Below are 21,956 nucleotides of genomic sequence, written 5' to 3' on the forward strand. Positions count from 1 at the left end.
ATTACCTTGACGTTTTCAGATGTTTACATCGTTACTTTCTATTCTCTTTCGAGCATCACCACTGGTTCTGCACGCCTATGCTCATTTCACTAACGTGTCAGAACGCGCAATGACCCGTCGGTAACTACATAACCCCGTTTCATTTCAGACGGCGCCGTAGCGTTTGGTGGCGTAGTGGTTAGCGTGCGCGCATGGCGATCAAGTGGTCGTGAGTTCGAATTCCGTGTGTTTGTTGCAAATTTTCTGAAATTTCTTTCTGAATGAGATGTCTGTATATCGTGTGTACATCTAAACAGATATCTGTATAAACCTCAATATGCTGTACAAGTCAATCAAAAACGAATTTTTTTTAGGCCCAAGAAGAAACTAAGGAGTAACGGGAAGGAGCATCCGTTGCTCCCTTGAGGAGCATCAGGAAGGAGTAACAGTTGGTCCTCATGGAGCAACTGGGGGGGCTAACCGTTCATCCCTTGAAGGGGCAACTGAAAGGAGAGCAATGGTTCGTCCCCTTGCCGTTGCTCCTTTTAGGAGAGTAATGGGAGTGGCAATGCACTTGCTCCCTCAAAGGAGGAACCCCCATACCCCCGTTGCTCTCTTTTGGCTTAGAGTGTAAAGTCGCCATTCCGCGGCATGTGGAAAACTAGCAGTTGTTTCATGTACGATTACAACCGATGAGAGAAGCTCCTTAGAAATGGGACGCAAACGACTGTGGGCCTTATCTTGCTGCTGGCTCTCATGAAGGCGCTAGGGTGGGGAGTGGGTGGGGAGAGCGTCCGCTGCGCTCGGTGGCGGGAACGACTGAGCGAATGAGTGCGCGGCGCGCGCAGCGCTGGGAGAGGGAGGCAGGTGTGAGCGTTGATGCGGCGGGGAGCTTCGACGGCGGCGACGGAACGCCGCGCAGCGTTTCATTGCCTTTCTGCGCCGGCACCGGGTGGGGAGAGCGTCTGCTACTACCTTCGACAAAGCGACCGTAGTGCGCTAGAATGATGGTTGTTATTTCACAATCCACGGTAAAGGTGCTGAAAGTGAAGACGCCCATCGTAACCAGTTGTGCACAGAGCTTATTTCTTTTAGCCTCGAATTTCTGGTTACCTAAAGCGATGCTTAAGCGAAGGGCGCTTCGACGGCGGGGCGCGGGCCTAAGGAGCTTCGCTCCTAAAAAGTAACCACGACACGGCACCCGGACTACACGAAAACGCAACGCGCGTCGCGTCTCCCCTCTAGTCCGGCCGCGATTTTTCTCGGGGCGAGCGTAAGCGGGGAACGCGGTGTTGCAGAGGCAGGCGCGCGTCGCAGAGCTATTTTTAATATGGATGGATGCCATGGGCGAGACCGAGGCTTGGGCTAAGGTCGCCACCTCGTGGTGTATTAAGGCGAAATTGCACTTCTCCTATTGGAAACGTGCCGAATGGGACGGACGCATAGCAACGACGCGTTGCAGGAGCTAATCGCGAAGCTCACGACCTTGATCCATTACTTCACTTTACCGCTCCCAGACGGCGACACCACCCCGCCGACCAAGAGCACTGCGAGAGGAAAATGTGAGACATAAAAGGCATGTTTGTAAGGCCTCCAGAATGTGTGATAGTGGACGACTCCCGTTGGTGGAACTTTTTCTTGAAGTCTTTTTCTAATCTGATTGTGCTCATTTTCGACGTCATTTCCGTGACGGAAATACGTCACTGAAGCCTTGGTGGGTCCGGCATAAAGCACTTTCGTGTTTAATAAAAGATTGTGCCCCCGTGTTCTCGTCCTCGTCTTCTTCCGTGTGCGTCTTTTTAGCGGCAAGTATGCCTGGTTCCATAACTATGGCTGTTTTGACAGTGTCAGTGGTTGATCCGTGTCACCGGAGGACCACGTACGTATGCCACGCAGTATCGCGGTTCTCACCATTTTGCCAGCGTCACTACTTTCGGAACCAGATTCGACAGCGACGTAACGCTTTATCAACGACGTCATGCGTGGCGTTTGTGCGCATGTCATGCGACTCTCCCGCATGTGACGGTGACCGAAAGGTTCGCTGTTGCGCTATTTCGTGTATGGAAACGCGCGCGACAAACACGTGCTCCCACGTGTGTATGTGGCGCTAGTGTGCGGCTGTGTTATGCTACCATCTCGCAGCACTAATATCTTCGGTGCAGTACACATACTGTGTTTTCGAGACTGACGAATTTGCAAAATGCAGGCACAAAAAGCACGTGAATGAACTTATTCGTGTTCGAAGCCATCTTTCTTTACGCATTCAGCGTTAGAGGCAACATCGAGGCCCGACGCAGACCACGATGTTGCTTCCAACGCTGCATGCGTAAAGAAAGATGGCTTCGAACACGAATAAGTTCGTTCTCTAACGAGGCCAGCGTGTTGCAAGCTCGGCCAATTACCGCTGTTCTCTATTCAATTCAATGAAGATCGATGAGGGACATTAACTTCAAGTCTAATGTTCTATGTTCACGAAAACGAATCACCGCCAGTGTTTACAGGAGAGGGAGTTCTATGGGCTGCATGTGCTCGCGGTATAGCCTCAAGGCCGTCAGTACATACCTGCGAAAAAACTCTACGACCTCTGCGCCTGCTCGAAACAAGCGTGGCTATTTAACGCGTCGTTCATTATGCGCCGCAGTCACGCTGTCACGATTGCACCCGGAAGTTGTAAATATATAGCCCGTTGAAAATAAGAACCCACAATTATCGAGCGCAGCCGCCTGGGCTAAACATACGGGTTTGCACAGGCGAAGGTGTCATGACTAAATAGAATGCCTAAGGCAAGGTAGTTAGACATTGTCTCACGGTGAAAATAGAGCGCGCTCAGCTGGCAAGTATGTGGGACGTAGATACGAGATGTTGGCGTTTTGATAGCACTCGCTACTCGTCATGAATACTATGAGATAATGTGACGGCTTCGCACATAGTGAAGCGAATAAACGTACGTCTTTTACTCCTTTCCCTTGCCATTGATTCGATGTTCACCCCCGATACAACGCAACTAAGTCGTCCAGCACCAATGCGCGTGTTATTCACTCGAAGTGTCCTCTATATGTCTGCAAGCTAATGAATCTGCTGCCTGTAGTATTATTTAATGAAACAACAATGGCGAACTAAATATTTTCGCTACTTCAAATATGCTCCGTCCAGGACTTCGAGCATCGGTTAGAGAAAACAGAAAAAAAGTAAGGGTGTGCGAATATTCGAAAGTTTCGAATATTCGTCGAATATAACATTCGAAATATTCGTATTCGATTCGAAAATCGTGTATTCGAAAAGTTTCAAATATTCAATAACTTCGATTATTCAAAAAATTCGAATATGCGATTCGATTATCATGCATAAAATAACTCGTCTTCCACATTTCTGCTGCGTTCGTATTGCTAAAAACGTTGCCGAGAGGAGCGATAAACATCGTAAGTACACGGAGGCACGATATGTGCCTGTGACGAGCGCCCCAATACGTATGATTTATTGCTGGTGCATCTCCGACGTGCAGCGCTATGGCGATGATGTAACCGTACATTTTCAATATTATGCGGCCGTAACGTGCCGCACTACCACTTGTTCACTATGCGGGACCACTTCTGAAGAAAGACAGTGACCCATGTGACTGGTGGCGGACTGCAGGCACCTTCAGATACCCCAGTCTGGCAAAGCTTTGCCCCATGTACCTCCCTATACCAGCCACTTCTGTTCCAAGCGAGCTTGCCTTTTCAGTGGCAGGGGGGGGGGTGTCTCTGTTAGAAGGGAGCTCCTGCTGCCTGATCATGTAGAGCAACTCATATTTCTTCATGATAACATCTAGTCATTACTTTCATTGTGCCGTGATATTTGCTTGTGTTGTGATGTGCATTGTGCTAGCCTGGACATTGTGTTCTGGAGATAGCATTGTATGTTGTGTTGCTAGTCAGGCTGTTAATGTTTTTTTTTTTTTCAAATAGCTACATGTTAAATAAAATATTGTTACTGTGGAGGGCATTTTTCCTTTGATATTCGATATTCGATTCGATATTCGAAGGTGGATATTCGTATTCGATTCGTATTCGTAAAATTTGATATTCGCACACCCCTAAAAAAAGCCTCCAACGGCCCCTAAACCACTCCCAGTGCAAAGACGAGAGAGTGGTTTCACCCTCGCATTTACTACCACTCCTACAGGCGTTATCTCCTCATTGCCACTTATTAAATGTGAAGCATTTCTTAGCGAACCGCAGGCACTTTGAGCATTGTTGTCTACGTATCTATTTAGCCGCCTACGACTGGGCGCTCTCGTGGTCGTCCCCTTAACTTGACATATACCAATATTTGCATGGGAGGGCATTAGTGTATGACGAACACGATGAACAGCATTACATCAATATCGTGAGATACGTGTCGCGTACGTCATCAAATCCTTTCCTTCAGTCACGTGTGGCACAAACCCCTATGCCACGGCCTATAAAATGCGGGTGTAGCGTCCCTGTTTTTGGGCGTATTAAAGAGTACACTACTACCACAGGTAAATCACAGTCTGTATCAACACAGGGACGGCGATACCAGAGTTTCAAAAATCTTTATGTGATCGTATTATGGAGCTTGTGTCGCACAAAATGCGGGGCACGCGTCCGCAGCATTGTCGGTGAGGAAAATATCGGAGGGACGGAACGACTGAAAATCACGGTTTGAGCCGCAATCGAACCCAGGCATTCTGCGTGGCAGTCAAGTAATTATGCACAGAGCTACGCCAGTGCTTGAAAGTGCTTACGAAAAAGACATATAATCGCGTCATATCGCGGCAATGTCGACGGTGTTTGCAGTGTTCTCTATCAACGTTTGTAACAATGTAATAACCATTACATATTAAATCCTACGACTGGCCAAGCTATGGTCAACCATTGGTCAAACTGCAGAAATATGGCAAAACCCGCTTCTTATGATGCGCACATAATCGCGCCGTAGCGATCAGTTCATTTCAAGAAAAGTGGCATCTGTGCTCCAAGGTGAGTACCGTCGTGACGTCGGACCATAGGATACCCTTTGGGCGTCAGTGTAGTCGACGTGCCTGGTAAGCTCACGTGGAATCCCGTAGCCAGGAGGGGAATGACCTAGGACCGCCTCTCCCCCTCTCCCTTTGTTCTTTGTTAATTTGTTGCTTCTTCAAATAGGTACTTTCCCCAACACGCGTGCTTTCCTCAAATTGTCAAGGCCTTCAGCAAGTGCTCCCCCTCCCCTTCCCCGACCGCCCCGAAAAAAGATTATCGCGACGGGCCTGCCCATGATATAACCAAAACTACTCAAAATGCCGAAAGAAGTCGGTCCAACTCGCAATGCTCGACACAAAGCAATAAAAAAAATTCTGTACAGGCCAGTTATCGCCTGCTGCTTCGCATGATATCGACCCCCATAATAGGTGGGATATGCCGAATTTTTTACTTCGTAAAACACGTGGACGATGTCAGCAGTAAGCATTAGGAATTAGGATTTCGCGCTCTTCGGCTACACGCTGTTATCTCCGCTCGCGCTGCCGCAAACGACATATAAACGATAGTCATGCGATACGAGGCAGAACGGGCGTGCGACTACATAGGAAAGCTAGGTAGGATACGATTCACAACGGAAAGCCCTCGCATAAGGACCAATCGAGAGCTTATTTCCTCATGACGTCACGTGAACAGAATGCTGGCATCCCGAATTGGGCCGGTAAGACGGGAAACTCCAGGAGAGAATAAAGCGCTCGTTCTGTGCATTTTCGGAGGTTGTTTTGAGGCCCTTTAATACCTCGCTGGAATCATTCGAATATTCGCTTGCATTGAGCACCAGCTGCGATGTTTTCTATAATTCTTGCTTCCGTTCACGATACAGCATCGACATCGCCGAAGTATCAAGCATTAGTTTGCTATTAGTCTGCTGGGTGCTCTAGGCTGATTCAAGCATTCACTGGTCAGCGGTTGAGATAGACAATTGGTTTCGTGTGAGTATCGGTCGAAAAAAAAAAGCATGAGAGATAACTGGAATGGAACGGCACAGTCATAGCTTACGGCACGAATATACCGGTGGAATGCTGTAGGTTACGATACACTCTTAATGAGGTCCCGCCTAAAGTGCTAGGTATAGCCAGTAAACCGGGCATTTTTCGTCTGCTTTCCTGGATATAGCCAGCATTTAAACAGGACCTAATTAAGAGTGTAGGATGACACGCAAGGAGCTCGATATCGCTCACCATACAGTGAGAAACGACAAGATAAGCGCAACAAATTCAGATTTGTTGTCGCTAGCGGGCACACGTATTCAAGTGCAGACAAAGAAAAGGCGGGCTTTTTTTTTTTGCTTATCGTGAATGTAAGTTTCATGAGGAGGTGCTACAAGCTGTAAAAAAAAGGGAAGAAAAAGAAAACGCTTGAAGGAAAGCTATCAAAATTAAGACTTGATCAACTGCTTCACTCAGTGATTTCACTTCATCGAGGGCGTTGAAGCTGGATCATTTATATGCGCATAAGCGTGCGCAGGGTTCCCCTTCAGGGGGGGCGAAGGTTCGTCGCAGCGCCCCCCTCCCTATTATGTCAATGTATGCGGCTGCCTTTGCGCCCCTCTTCTCGCCCCCCCTACAATGTATAGGGCTGACTTTGCGCCCCCCCTTCTCGCCCCCTTGCCCCCCCCCCCCCTGCGCACGCCTATGTATATGCGGCTTGGAAGAAGGGACTTTTTAGCTGTTTATTTTCAGTCACATCGTAAGCGCCAGGTTGCGTCTACCAACAACAAGAACAACAACAAAATCTAAGCCACTTCCACACAAAGTGAAAGCTGTATGAACTGCTGAGCATTGATTCGCCTGTGTTTCGCTAGTGTTTATCTGCTCGTTCTTTTCTATTCCCCTTCCCCGATCCCCCAGTGTAGGGTAGCCAACCGCAAGTGTTTCTGGTTAACCTTCCTGCCTTCTCCTTTTCTGTTTTCTTCCTTCCTTCCTTCTTTTGCGTTCTCTTCGAGTTTTCTGTTTTCTGTTCTTTTCGAGTGAATATGCGATATTTTGTATCCTTTTCAGTTCTTTTCTTGTGATTATCTGATTTCTTTTGAGATTATCTATTTCCTGTTTCATGGTCTCCTGTCTACTGTGTTTCTACTGTTTGCTGCTCCGAGCGCGGTGCGTCGAACTCCCGGTGCTCGCGTTTCGCCTCCGCTTCTCCCTTCCGCAGATTTGCCGGTGGCGGTACTCGGAGATCGGTGATACATCAGCGTGTTTTCGTTATCAATAGCGAGATGGCGCGAAGAGCTCGAAGGGCGCGCTTTAAAGGTCGTCGCTCCACGCGTTGCGATGAGCGCGCGACTTTGCAGGGCGTGGTCGCTCGTGCGCGCGCTTATCTCGTGATGGCGGTGGTTCGTACCGCTTGTGCTCTCACCGCAAGTTTGCGTTGAAAGCATGAAGGTCACTTCGCTCACTGCAGTGACCGCTTATGCGAAAGGAGCGCGCTCATAAAACAGAAATAAGTTACAACTGTGACAGTTCGAGCTCATCCTGTGTATAGGCGTCAGACTCTGCCCAGGGAGCGCTGCGAAAAACGCCGCCACCAGCGCCCTCATCGCAGCCCTGGCGTTAACGGGGTAGTACAAAGAGAACCGTCCACAAGCGAATGTGCATAGGCCACAACAGAACCCCCGTCTTTCGTTGATGTCGAGGCGCGGTTTCCTGAAAGTCAAGGACCTGGAAAGCTTCTTCCGCCAATCCACGCTTTAGAAACGTAGGAAGCTCATCAAAGGGAACTGCGGGTACAAGACAAAAGAAGTTTCAGCTATTTCGGCGTGCTGCGCCGTTCTGTAGTGCCTAAATGCGTTAAATTCGTGAAGGAAGGAAGGAAGAAACAAGCGGAAAGACAGGGAGGTTATCCATTAAATTCGGGTGTAAACGTAATGTCGAAGCGATGAAGTACTGTCGACCGCAAAAGTTTGCGGGATGTGCAGCGCGTGGCGGAGCTACGGAAAACTGCATTGCTGCGTCACCTACCGTGATGCGGCGGGTGTTGAGGCTATCGGCCTCGGCGATTAGCGACGGCGCGTTTAGACAACGTGCCGTTGCCGGATATAATCGCGGAGGCTGCAGCCGATAGCCTCTACACCCGCCGCATCACGGTAGGTGACGCAGCAATGCAGTTTTCTGTCGCTCCGCCACGCGCTGCACATCCTGCAAACTTTTGCGGTCGACAGTACATACGCGATTAATTTACTTAGCTATGTATATATCTTACGATCAGTGGTACAAAGCTCGCTTTATCAGGGATGAGTAGCTCCGGTGATTTTCGCCTTTTCAGTTGCATTCTCTCTTAATTCATCTCTCTCTGAATTGCTGTGCATTGGGCTGTTTTATTGCGCATCCTCAAATGGTCTCTTGATTGTTTTCTTCTGTTTGTATATACTGCAAATGGGGATACGTGCGAGTCCACTTTCGCAGCAACCAAAGGCTAAACCGTCGCCTCCGAGATAGCTAGGGCAATCGCGGAGGCCACAGGCAAAGCAAACCTGATGGTGGTCAACATTTTGCGATTTACTTGTATGACGCACGTGCACGTGTTAGCTAGTTAGAACCGGAACTCTGAGCCTTCAAACGGTACGTCCGCGATGCTGTTCGGTGACGGCCAACTCAGATTACAGTATGTAGCGGTGTGCGTATCACGCGTCTTCAGTCTTCCTCTAGCTGCTCACTCCGTGTCACACGGCTCGCACCGCGGTCAGAGCCTCTGCTGAGCTTCATAGTCAAGGTTACCACGGTTCTCCATCCGCGCTACGCACAACAATAACAGCTGAGCCACATTATCACTTTTTCATGCGTCCGGCTGTGGAGAACGCGGGCACTTCGCTTACCCAACACGCTCGCAACAGCCCGTATCCACCATAGGCGTGCGCAGAGGGGGAGCAGGGGGTTGCCGCCCCCCCTATTGACCTAAGAAGAGGGGGGCGCAAAGTCTGCACATACATTGACTTAATAGGGAGGGGGGGGGCGCCGCGATGAACCTTCGCCCCCCCCCCCCTTGAAGGGGAGCCCTGCGCACGCCTATGTCCAGCGCTCTCGCCTTCTTCGTACGACAGCTATGGAAATTGGTAAAACTGAACGTTGTTATTCTCTCCTTTACGTCCGTGGCAATTCACAACGCAACAGCAGCATCGATTGCGGCGTTTCTTCGTAGTGTGCGGAGCGGTCTCGTCTGCTGTTTTCGCCGTCGTTCTGGCGAGTGATCCAGCAAGCACTTCATGGCGGTTCGGTGGCGCGTCCGACTAGCGGAGAGACATTCACAGCTCTCTTTCTGAGTGTTAACTGCGCAAACACACGCAATATTAAGCTCACTCGTTGTTTCGCACTCGCTAGTTGCACCTGATCCCACAGCAAACTGTGCGAGGGAGTCGGTCTTTGTACTACCCAATACCGCTCCGACAGCTGGCGCCACGCGTCTTGGAAGCTCCAGAGTCCGACGTCTATGTTCGTTCCGTGCGTCCTTTCTGCTTGATCAGCGTGTTGCTAGTTTCGAGCTGCTTGCCGCTCTTCGCGTGACATTACACTTTGTTGCTATAGCATTCATTCCTTCGCCCTTGAGGCGAAAGAATCCATAACAAACGCTCAACTACGTCTGTGACGTACGTTTCACTTTCGTGTTATACCGATTCCTATGACAGAGGTATCAGCCATGTTTTTTCATAGTAGCACACATAGACTGAGGTCGCCAAGAAAATAGGCAAACGATATGTCGGGAATGTCGTCAGTTAGGGCTGAATCATGCGGAAGCACATTATCGCAGGAGTAAAATGGTAGGTGCAAAGTGTCACGGAAGTGTGGCACGAATGCAAACTTAAGCTCTGTGGCAGATTGCTTGCGTGCGGGAGTGAATGTTTCAAATACCTCTGTCCTTATGGAAGTCGTTTATCACGGTTGAAACGGTGTGATATTCGAATTACTGTTTTACGGATCCCACAGTCGTCGTATAATTTATCACTACATTGCAAGGAGCGTTAACGCAAGCCGTTGCTCTCGGGCAGGAAAGAGGCTCACTAGCAACTAGGCTTTATTTCACGTTGAAGGCAAATATGGAGCTGCGAAAAGCACCTCGTGGTACCGACGCAGGGGCCACATAAGAGAGAACAGATAAGATATACTACCAGTCACTATTCCCGGGATTTCGAGACATCTGTACGTGGCGCCATCTCTCGATGGCAGCAACAGCGTCCTCTCATAACTGACTGGGAATTAGGCGAAAAAAAAAATCATATCTGGCGAAAAAAGCTAGTTACTAAAAAGGACTCCCTGTTATATGCAGTAGAGACCAACTGGAACATTTTGGTAAAATTGCAGTATGACACTACAAAGCGTGTGGCTTCCCAGTACAATTGAACACCATGCACCCATTACAAACACATGGTGCCCCATTGCAATATATTAAGCACTCTGGGGAGCCACGCGGTTTGTGATGCGACACTAATTTTACCACAATGTTCAAATAAGTCTCTTTTTGGTCCAACGGTCATTTTTGGTAACTAGCTTTTTTCGTCAGATATGAGGTTTTTCGCCTATTTCCCGTTCACTTACGGCAGGCCACCACTGTCACCGACGAGAGATAGCGTTTCTGTTCACGCAGTTTGTTGAGTATCACTTTGCGCGACATGAAGACTTTAAAGCGTCTTCTTCTGAAGCAGTTTCGTGCACTGGCGTGGCTTTGTGGTAAAATACCCGAATTTCACGCATAATACTTGAATTGGGTTCTTGCTCGAAGCCTGATTTTATATATCGGGATTTGTCGCTGGCGGACAACGCCGAGTTTTACCTCAGAACCAACGCCGCCGACGCCGACACCGCATTTTCTGCGACACCGGCTCTTTAACGCTGTCGCGTTAAAATTTGTGCGTACTCATGAAAACCGGACAGGCCCACATGCGCAACTCGTATTCCATGGCAACTTCCATTCCCAGAAAATGTGACTTCAGTTCGGTGATCATACCGTAATTGTGATATGTCCATAATTGCAATCACACAAATGTTTTTATCCCATCTTGATAGTAAGTGCGTAGATCGTATTCGCGCTTCTCTTTATGAAGCATGTTGAAAGCAAAGCTCTAAATCGGCGCATATTTATAGCTACAGACCAAGAGAAAAAACTTTTAAGCTCTGCTACTTTACAACATCTATATTGGCAGAAATTTATTCAATACTTTGTGCTTTACGTTTCGTGAGTCGACTGCCAGGACCTCTTCGCTTGGCAGTTCCGAGCGACTCGCCAGCCTGATTGCTCGGCACACAAAAAATCAGCTTAGAAAAAAGAGATTCCAGATTTTTTTTTAACGATAGGGCTGCCGTCTTGGTGAATGGGGTGTCGCCGCGGTGTGGTGCCTTTGCGGCGGCGTCGGCCTCCTCGTTCCCAGCTGTGCTAACGTGCAAGGAAAGCCAGTGGGGGGACAGACGCACGCCGCTAGCTTCGATGGCGGCTAGCTTGGCGTGCAGCAGCACCACGGTGATCCCGGCTCGGTCTGGCTGCAGCAGCGCTTGTAGGGCTCGCCGGGAGTCGCAGAGGATCGCCACGGGCAGCTGGTGTGTCGTAGAATCGAGGTAGTTGGCTGCCTAGTGAAGGCCAGCCAATTCAGATGCAGTGGAGCTGGCGTGGAAGGGTAGGCGGCACTGGATGGTCGTGCCAGTCGTTTGTATGACACAGACAGCCGCCGCCGCTTTCATAAATTGGCATGCGGAATAGAAAAAGCAAACGCCATAGAGAAAAACTCACATCACGATATAATATCGCATTGGGCTGCCAATCACTGTGAAATCGAAGGAAATGGCACACGGTATGGCGTGTGCGGCGCATCAAGAGCATAATTTATCACTACTACCTCTAGCGACGCGCGATGCTTATTTGGAAAACTATGCAGTCAATTGTCTCTCGAAACGTGGATTGTAAAAGAAGTGCAGAATTTTCGATTATAATACTAATACGATTGCATTACAATATTACGTTTGGATAATACTTTTCTTGAAACAGATTTTATTATTGCATATAAAATTCGTCGACCTGTAAACAGAGCTTCGGTTAGGCACTGGTTATACTAAGAGCTTACTGTATAGAATGAGAAACACTGACAGTTCTACATGCTCATGTGAAGAGGCTTCAGAAGACAGAGAGCAGAAGCTTCTTCAGTTCGATAGGTGTGATGGTCCACCTGAAAAAATCTGGAGTCTTTGGTCTAGTCTCAAGGAGAGCTTACAGCTCTCCCATAGTGTAGTACATAGCACTCTAAATCGTGGAACATTTTTTCTAAGCACAACTACATGTTTTAATACACGGCCACCATCATTAGCAAAATTTTTGGGGCTATGGCCAACCGAATATTTGCAACGCATAGCTCCGGGCGCAGCACTTCGTAGCCAGTGGAAGGGGGCGGGGGTGTCAAACCCTTCCGAATTTTTTCACTTTTGTATATCTATATGTACACGCACACACGAGCATACAAAAAGTACGAGTGAGCCCTCCCCTGCCCTCCCACCCGCGATAAAAAATTCTGGCCACGCTACTGGAGCGTAGGTACAATTCTTGGAGCAATAAAAATATCACAAAGATACTAAATAATATAAACATTATTCCTCGAAGTCTTATTATTAGGCATGCCTCCTAATAACACGAAAGTGTTTCATGCCGGGGTGCACCAATAGTTCACTCACATCATTTCCGCCACGGATATGACGTCGGTAAAATGCAGACAAACAGAGGACAGAAAAAAAGCGTAGAAAATAGTCTCGTTGATGACCTGGGAGTCGAACCCACGCGTTCTCGGTCCGCGACGATAGGTGCCTGCCGCTCTACCTTCTGCGCTACCGACGCGCACGCATGAGGCGTCACAAACGCGCCTTATATCTCTCACGCCTTCTCTCTTTCACGGTGACCTTGGTTTGCGGGGGGCGGTGATCGCCGTCTGGGATCGGTGAAGTGAAGTACTTCATCCTGACATTAACGAGCGCCGACAGGGAGCGCTTCGGTAGTTTCGGCTTTCGGTGCAGCGAGAGACACGCCATTGGAAAGCGGCACGTCTTCCTACGTTCACGGCTCAAGCTACGAGCTCTGCCTCTCGCGTTCCTGAAGCACTTTGTAGTATACGCATGACTACAGGAGTAGGTTACGCTCTTGCTGGGGAGCGCACACCTTGGCGTTTCTCTCCTCAAACGATGGCGCTTTGAATGAATGCATATCGAGTACCAGTGTTGTGTGCTTGTTAATGGCATCTTTGCGCCGGATTCAACATATGCTGTGTCCAGATGTATGTTAGCTACTTCAGCTACCACAAGTGTTAAATCATGATCTTTGGCATTAGCCATCGAGACGCTAAGGGGCGAAACACCTTAGGGTCTCGGCGTGTCAGCGGGCGTCGTCGTCCGCTGTCCCGGCGTGCATCGTCGGGTCCTGTCCATTTGCTTGAGCGCAAGAGAGGGCACCGCCACCTCAGCACTCGCCATGTGGCGAGAGAGAGCGAACGGCGCGCGTTGACTATGGAAACGCTCTTTCTGCGATGAACGCTGAACTACCAGCTCGCAAGGAACGAGAACGCGCCCTCGCCCGCGAGAGACAACGCCGACCCAGGCAGCGTCTACTAGTGAGTTCCTTGACTGAAAAAACCGACTGCTCGCGCTGCACAACCGTTCGCCGGCCACCGCGTATATATAGACACTAAATCTTGACCTGCAATATAATGCCGGTGGGAGATTTCTCTTGTGCGTAGTTGAACAATAAAGATTCTCAGCGTGCACGTTAACTAAAAGCGGACTGCGGGCCTCCGTGTCTAATCTTTCTTCTGTTTCTCATTGCCCATTAGCAGTGATATTGCTGTGGGAAACACTGGCGCACACTGCATGCTTCGCCCCTCCACAGGAGTCACGTTAGTGCAGCTGAAACACCCTTCCCTACATGCTTCGTCCCTCCCCAATTTTTTTTTTCGTGTTTTTGGACCATTTCTATGTTGGGAATCGTTGCGCATACAGTCGGACGAACACAGGAAAAACGAAGCGAATAGGAAAAGCGGAACATTATTGCGCTGTCTATCCAGTTCATTTTGCTTGCGTTCGTCCGCCCTTATGAAAATGTGAGATGAGTTTAACAATAAAGTCTAATGACTTCTCACATTTCAGTCATTCGACTGTCTATTGCTATTCTTAAGAATATCTTTATGTACTTGTAATGTCATTCAAAACATATTGGCCAGTTATTCTGATGCGTAAATACAAGTGATTGTCTGATGCGTGATTCCAAATGATTTTCTGATGTGTGAATACAAGTGATTGTCTAGTGTGCATGAAACGACTATCGGCATCAACCGTCATTTGACTGTTTATTGTTTTTCTTTAGACTTTTTCTAATGTACTTGTAATGTTATTCAAAAACATATTGGCCACCGTCATTCTGATGTGTCGTTCCAAGTGATTGTCTGGTGAGCACAAGATGACTTCCGGCGTCAACAGTCATTTGACTCTTTGATGCGTTCCTTCAGGACATCTTACTGCAGCTGAAAAATATATTGGCCAGATTGAATCATTCCAAAACATACTGACAACGATTGCACTTGTCTGTTGTTGACAGTGCTTTCCTAGCGAGCACAAAACATCTTATTACAATGACCAGCAGTCGAGCTTGCGCATTGTGGCCAACGACGCCGAAAACAATCATATAAAAAATTAGCTACCTTGCATAATAACACTTGTTATGAGTGATATCATATGTGATTATATTTGTGCCTGGCCATAAATTCAATGATTGACATATATGAAGCCAGTATAAAACAAATGTGCACGTATGCACGTTCAACCAACATGCAGTTGTGCTCGACAAAGGCAGTTCTCAAGAAAATGAATAAAAACATTTATTGAGCACAAATACATGCAATGGGTGAATAAATGAAAGGGAAATATGACCAATCGTGATCCGAACGACCAAGTCGTTTTTGTATGTCGTGTACAGTCCCCTCTGCCCTGCTCTACGTGCAGCAAGACAGTCGTCAACGAGACCTCGGACTCCAAAACAGCACAGGCAATGGCGCCCACCAGAGTTGCCATCGGCAGCTTTCCAAGCCAGATACCAGCTTGGACGAGAACTTCGGCCACCGCGATGCACCCAGTGTCGCCCACCAGAGACACTTCTGGCAGACCACCAAACGATGCCGCAGCGTGGTCGGGGCCGACCACCATGATGCAGCCAGCACCGTCCACCAGAAACAGTGTCGGCAGCTCCGCGCGCTCGCAATCATGGCAGAGTGTGATGACGAAGAAAAACACCGGGCTTCCGGCGCGGGGAGCTGATTGAAATAGACAAAGAAGGGGCAGATTAGAACAGCTTGCCCGACGAAAGGGCGTTGTCTATGTTTGGTTCACTACTATATATATATATATATATATATATATATATATATATATATATAAGAAACCCTAGGTAGCGATCCTCACATAGTACAAACAATCATACCGCATCGAAAAACCTAACGCTTTGAAAAACACGCGCCATCACATTTTCATTTTTACTTCGTCAGCGTTGCAGTTTCATGACCAGAGTATGAAAATATGGCAGAATCGAACTGATAAAGCAATCACATTTCTAATGTAATTTCTTCCTCCTTTCACTTTACTGCGTCTTGGAAAAAATGCAAACATGAAATAAATACTTCGTACTCTTCAAAATTTCCACAAACCAGTCATCGAACACAAGTGCCAACCGGATGAAAGGCTGTTAAAACGAAGGCATAACAGAAGAGAAACAGCTGTGCACCGTGGACTGCCTTCTCAAGTAAACTGTCCGGCTCTTCTTGGTCATAAATATATCCTCAGTATCTCAACGGAATGACCATGGCCTCTTACATTACGGTGGGAACTCAGAAGAGAGCGGTAATGAAGAATGAACGAACAGCTAACAATTGCCGCTGAGGCCTAAATCACTTATTTAGGTTACGATCATCTCACCGTGGGTGGCTTCATATACTGCAACCACGCAGAAAGGACGACCAGTTGTTATGAGGTCATAACAACCATTCGGCGCTCGCGTGGCTAAACAGGCCTCGCTGTCCGCGTGTACGCAAACACGAAAGGCCTACTCGCGCTAGTCTTCTACTATCCAATTACCCTCCTTTCCTTCTCTCTTATCTCATACTCTCCGGTAGCCTCCTCCGATTTTTTTTTACCGGTGGCGGGCGGGCTATCAATTGGCACCCGCGAGCGCGGCTTAGCGTGCGGTCACGTACGGAAGGACGCAAAATAAACAGCCCGTTCTCGTCCGCTAATTTGGCGCGGCGAAAGGGAAACGGCCTCGAGCCCACGAACGATTGTTTCACTCACCGGGGTCCGCCGTGTTAATAGCCAATGAATCACCCCCGCTTTTTAACGCCCTTCTGTACATGCACAGTAGTGCTGTTGAGCCGCGTTTTTTTCACCCATTCTCACCGTGGCGTAAATATGCCGCGCTCCGTTTCAGGCCTGGGCAAGGTTTTAGGTACGAGCGTGAACGAACGGTGCGCTCAGCGGTAGCTGTAATCGACGCCCTCCTCTCAAGTGGAGCAAAGCGGCGAAGTGGCCCCGCGTGATTCCGACGCACTCATCGGTGCCTTATTTCTCCGGAACTGGGCGCGGCCCGTCTTTCGGGCCATTCGATTTCTTCGAATGATACGTGCCTTTACTGTCATTATGGGCGAGGTCCGCACGTCACCGCGTGCCTGGAAATCTTTACTCCGCGACAAGGTGTGGTTCGAAATTCGTACGCATTATTTACTGAAATAACGTACGGACATACCGAGAGCACTAGACCGTGTACGCTGCGTTTTCTGCGTGTCCGTTTGCACCATTAGTGCTGGGATTCGCGCAGTGCAGTAGTGGTGTATCTTCCAACTGCAAGGCGAAGAAAACAAGGGTATGCAATGCGGCAAATCCCATGCTGACTCACAACTGATCGTTTTATTGGATTTAGGCGGTCCTATCTGATTGCCGCACGGCTTTGGGATTCGAAGACTAATACCTGCGTTGATCAATTCAGGTTTTCGCTGTTGTATGACAAATTGCTGTGCAACTTCAATACGCCAGTGCTCTATAGAGAACGCAGTGAACTCGCGAAAGCGTTGCACCTCTACTAGAAGGTACGATGCCCTAAGAAGCTCGCACCACAATGATTATATCGAACCATACAAGCGACGCTGCTCGCTTGTCGGCCTGAGGCGCCGTTTTGCTTGAAACGCGATATGCAGATTACGTAGTCGCGTGCGCTTGATAATTACGTCTGCATTTGTGCTATCCGAAAAGACCGTTTTACCATGCCACCGTCTCGTTATGGTGTCATGACACAGGAGTGAGGCAGGCATACAACTCTAGCATCAACAAAAGCCTCTCTACAGATGCAGCTGCACCTTTTTGTAGCGTCGCTCTCTTGCACAGCCGCTAGGTATTGCAGTGAAGCCCGCAGTTTTGCGGCTCCGCCAGCAATCAATGAGGTAGGTGCCGGACGCACCGACGCCGCATCTCTCGAGCTATTGTTCACTGCGGTGAGCAGTTGTTATAAGCTATGCCATAATGACCACCACGAACCATGGAATGTGCATGTTGCAATAGCTATTGATAAATATCATGGAATAAATAAGTGAGTCTGTTCTCTACACGTCAGCCGTCGTCGCCACACGTAGTATCTGCGCGATAATATCTGGAGTAGTGAGGTACAATGCCCTGTCAGTGAAGCATCAGAAAGAATTCAAAGTCATATGAAATGAACCTGTTCCGCATTTTTTTTACTGTTTATCCACCTAGCCAGCTTGCAAACGATGATACAAATTAGGTCGCCTTGTAAATACTACATAACAACCTCTGGGGTGACCATTGCAGAAAAATGTTGTTACCATGTTTTGTGAAAGCCTCACCTGAACGGCACATTTGAGAACAAGAATTCGGTAAAGAACGGAACAAGCAGACTGGGGCAGATGAAGCTCTTCTTGTGTGTCCCATTTCTTGCGCTGTCACCAAATTCTGCTAGTGTGCACCGACCGGCCCAAGTTAGAGGCCTATTACATTTCTGGAACTCGTGGAGCATTTCTGATGAGGGAGCAATGTCCCGACAACCTTGCGGCGTCCCCATCCTTCGGCATTGCCGTCTCACTAGAGAACAAGCGTACGCAGCGCAGCCTTGCTCGCAGCAAATACACCACTGAGCTCATATCTTGAAAAGCAAGGACCCGTGCGCATTGTCTCTTAACTGGTAAGCGTTGTCGTTCTCTGATTACTAGTGAGAACGGCGGCGCAATGGTTATTGCGTCGTTGGTCTCTCGTCATAAAAGTGGTCGGATATACGGGCACGAGTTACCGAGAAAGTGATGAATCGACAGCTATGAGTTTACCAATGGCTGTCCGATGCACAGCTGGCGGCGGTTATCTATCGGCTCGGAGAGCGCTGTAGTGTAGCAGGTGCAGTATACATGTACGCGCGTGTGTTTGCATGCAGCGCAGAGCTCGAACGCAGACCGGCCCCGAGTCCTTGGCCGCACGTGACCGTCGTGACCGGACAGCGTTCCGGCTCGAAAACGGCGTCGTCGTGCACGACTCGCTGCTGCTGGCGCGTCTGCGTGTTCGCTACAAGGGCTCGGTCTGTACGCCGAACGAAAATGCGCTGCCGAAGTGATGGAGTGTTTCCACAATCGTCGCTACAATTACCGCCCGCCATGCTTTCTGCGATGACAAATTGCTTGATTAGAAAAGATCTTTTTGCAGTTGGAGGTATGCAAGAAACTGTATTTAACGTGAGGTGACTTCTGCTGAACGTATGACGCAGTGCGAGACGAAGGTGATGGATTGATTCAGTGCCAGTATTATATGTCTTCATGAGTTTAAAAGAAGTTTATTGGTCGATATGCAGGCGCCGCGTTGCAATAATGAATGAGTTGTGTGGTCAAGCGTATATGTGTTGCTTTATACCACTTTCTTTTCACACGTCTGTTGATAAAGTTGTTTGGTGATGAAAAGGTGTTGCTATTACTCTGTTGTTAACAATAGGCAATGCTATGTGCAATTTTCGTTCGTCACACTAGATGAGGTTTCGTTATAGCGGAGATATAGTGACCTGCGATATCAACTACGATTAGGCGTCTGCATTTCTGAAATTTTCCTTTGTGTTCCTAATTTTTTCTCTCCTTTCCCATTTATTCGGTTCGCTGAAAGAGGCAGTTGGTAAACACCCGGAGTCAAGACTTTGTGTCTGTCGCACTGTTTAAAGTAGTTAGTATTACAGTCATTGTTGTTATCTTGCGTATTTAGCGGCTGATGCAATTTCCGATATTTGAGGTGCTTTTTTTCTTACGTTTGCTTCCACCAACGATGCCCCTTTTTACCAACGTTTGCTCGTTGGTTTACAGTGACTGCAGCTGCTGCAGGCGTGGATCACAGAGCCGCCATATTAATCACTATTTGTTTGGCATTGAGTAGTATTTCTTTTTTTTTATACTACCCGTCTACACTGCAATCTCATTGCTTGTAAACTTACTAGGCGACAATGTAGCGCCTAATGGTTGATTTTAAGCCTGTATATGCTAACCTTCAGATCAGTAACTTTGTCTTGTGCGCTCACCAAAGCTTCGCTTATTCCGATTGCCACTGTTTGTGTGATATCTGCTTTTTGTTGATGTTGTTTTGCCTATTTAATGTATTTTCAATTTTAATAACCCGGACCAAGTGATCCTACATTGCCCATTTTCTTTACTTCGTACGGAACAGATACCAAAGAGAAAAATCCGAAGGCCTGCGAATCTTCCGTGGAGGGTCAGGTTGTTCGAGTGAAAATCGGGCGCTCACCTTTGGTGCCGTTCCTCGGGCACGACAATCGCAGCTGGATTACTGATGACGACCATGGAGCCTGCAATCCACGCACATAACTATTACGCCACATCAAGCTGCCCGCAACATTTATGTGGCGCCAAAGCGGAGTCGGGGTGCTTTGATGAGGGCATGAACGAAACATCTCACTTCTGGAAATAGAAGGGTGCGTGAAAAAAAAAATCACAGCATATCCACGGAGTGAATGATGATGAGTGGGCGAAGCTGCGGAGGTTCATCGGTAAACCGTGAATCTTCCGTGAACTCTGCCCAGTACATCATCACCGACGTGAGATCGGGCGCGTTTATACTAAAGGTTCGATGAGTTATGACGACTTGCAGCTCACTTTAATTTTACATGTACGCTGTGAATTTTCATTGTTTAGAAAACCATTGCTTTAGAAAACATCTGGCGTCTTTCGTTAAGCAGCTGGCGTCTTTTCATTTTGCTTTAGAAACATCTGGCGTTCTTTCGTTTTGCTTTTACAAAACATCTGGCGTCTTTCGTTGGTTTATTTCATCCATCAACGGCGTTTTGAACAAAATTTTTATTGTTTAATGACGCACAGGAGAAATCTCACCAGGCACTACCTTGGAGGTAAACAATGGCTGCTAATGGGAATGAGAGACAGAAGAAGTCGGCTTTTAGCTAACACTTACACTTCTACTTCTACTAACGTTTCCTACTGGAACATGCCAATGGCTGCTAATGGGGAATGAGAGACAGAAGAATTCGGCTTTTAGTTAACGCGCACGCTGCGAATTTTTTATTGTTCAACAACGCACAGGAAAAATCTCCCACCGGCACCACCTTGGAGGTCAAAGCGTAAGAATGGTTACGCACTACGACTACTACTACGACTACGAGGGACGAACGGGTGCCGCCTTAAGGAGCTTCGCCCCTAAAAACAGACGTCCGTAGGAATAACTATGGGGACAAGCGCGAACTCACGCTATTCGCGCGTGTGCTCATGGCGCTATATATTTCCTATTTATTCAGTGCTTCTGCCCATGAACAAATAGCGTGAGATTGCGCTTTTCCCCGTGCCCTCTATTGTGAATGTGTATTTTTTTCCGCGCATCCTTTTGTTTCCAAGCACGCAAAACACACTAAGCCAACAACATCTTACAGATCTCCATATTTGCGTCAGTGACGTTTTCGAGGATCGAGTTATTGGCAGGATGACATTTAGCTCTGCTCTTGTACTGTATCAATGCGACGCTGACTTTTCTCTGGGAGCCATTTTTCCTGTACGAGTGGCAAAGACGTTTGCCATTAGTCATTCACAAGCGAGGAAAACACAGCGCAGGCGACGCCTGAAAAGTGAGTCACTTTGTTCATTTAAGGAAGAAATAGAAGCGTGGAAATAGACAAAGGCGAAAAGTACCAGGCCAGCACGCTGTCTTGACCGTCTTAGTCTATAGTTGCAATTCCCCTTGTTTCATGCAGGAGGAAACCGCACAGTTGGGCTTAAGAAAGGTCTTTCAGAGCGCAAGCTCTTACAGTTCATGTTGAAACGTATAATAACAGACCGGCGATGCTTGTTCCCAGCCGCAGCTTTAAGTCTCCGCCCACGTCACTGCGGCCCACTCATCGTCCCGATGACGCATAGCGGTCAAAGTGGTGCGGACTTCGACGGCTCATCGCTCGGACAACTAGCCTTCTCGAAACGGGCAGCGTGGGCGCCGGCTTTGAAGGGCACTTCTCGTTCCCGCTCGGTCACCGCGGCAGTAGCACCGACAACGAAAAGTCTTCAAGGGGCGACCCGCAAACGCAGCCGTTGTGCTCAAGCGCTCGCTCGGCCCTTCAACCAGCACTTCTTATCGCCTCTTCAAGGACCGCGTTGTCGCCTCGGCAACCGGGCCGTAAGCGTGGGGCGGTTCTTGCTGACTTACCGCGTATCTGCGAACCATTAGTCGATTCTGACCACATCCTGGGGCCAACGCGCCCGTTATTGCTGCTGTCTCTCCGATGGCTAGGAACCTGTGATCATTTCGCCAGCTGTTCGTACAACAGTTCAAACACGAACGGCAGCTTACAAGCGTAGGAGAATCGTGTATGGTTTGCATGTGCTCAAAGGGTGCTAGTCTACCACAGCGATGCTTCCACGCAAGTTAAAGTATGATTGCCGTATGTTTGCCTGTTACGTCTTTCAAA

At 48.4% G+C, this 21,956-nt stretch overlaps 1 protein-coding gene across 1 annotated transcript in view; it reads right to left on the reverse strand.

The window, feature by feature from the left end:
- The window catches only part of LOC119391587 (endothelin-converting enzyme 2-like), a 111,487-nt gene extending 89,756 nt beyond the window's left edge, over window positions 1-21,731 (reverse strand). Inside the window, exons 1-5 of the mRNA XM_049415333.1 lie at window positions 21,695-21,731; window positions 19,778-19,838; window positions 16,746-16,840; window positions 15,014-15,264; window positions 11,402-11,554 (exon numbers count right to left, since the gene is read on the reverse strand). Coding sequence (XP_049271290.1) covers window positions 11,402-11,554; window positions 15,014-15,264; window positions 16,746-16,840; window positions 19,778-19,838; window positions 21,695-21,731 — 597 coding nt within the window. The remainder of the gene's footprint in view (window positions 1-11,401; window positions 11,555-15,013; window positions 15,265-16,745; window positions 16,841-19,777; window positions 19,839-21,694) is intronic.
- Window positions 21,732-21,956: the final 225 nt, after the last annotated feature.

Source organism: Rhipicephalus sanguineus, chromosome 4, assembly GCF_013339695.2.
Source record: "Rhipicephalus sanguineus isolate Rsan-2018 chromosome 4, BIME_Rsan_1.4, whole genome shotgun sequence".
Lineage (NCBI taxonomy): Eukaryota > Metazoa > Arthropoda > Arachnida > Ixodida > Ixodidae > Rhipicephalus > Rhipicephalus sanguineus.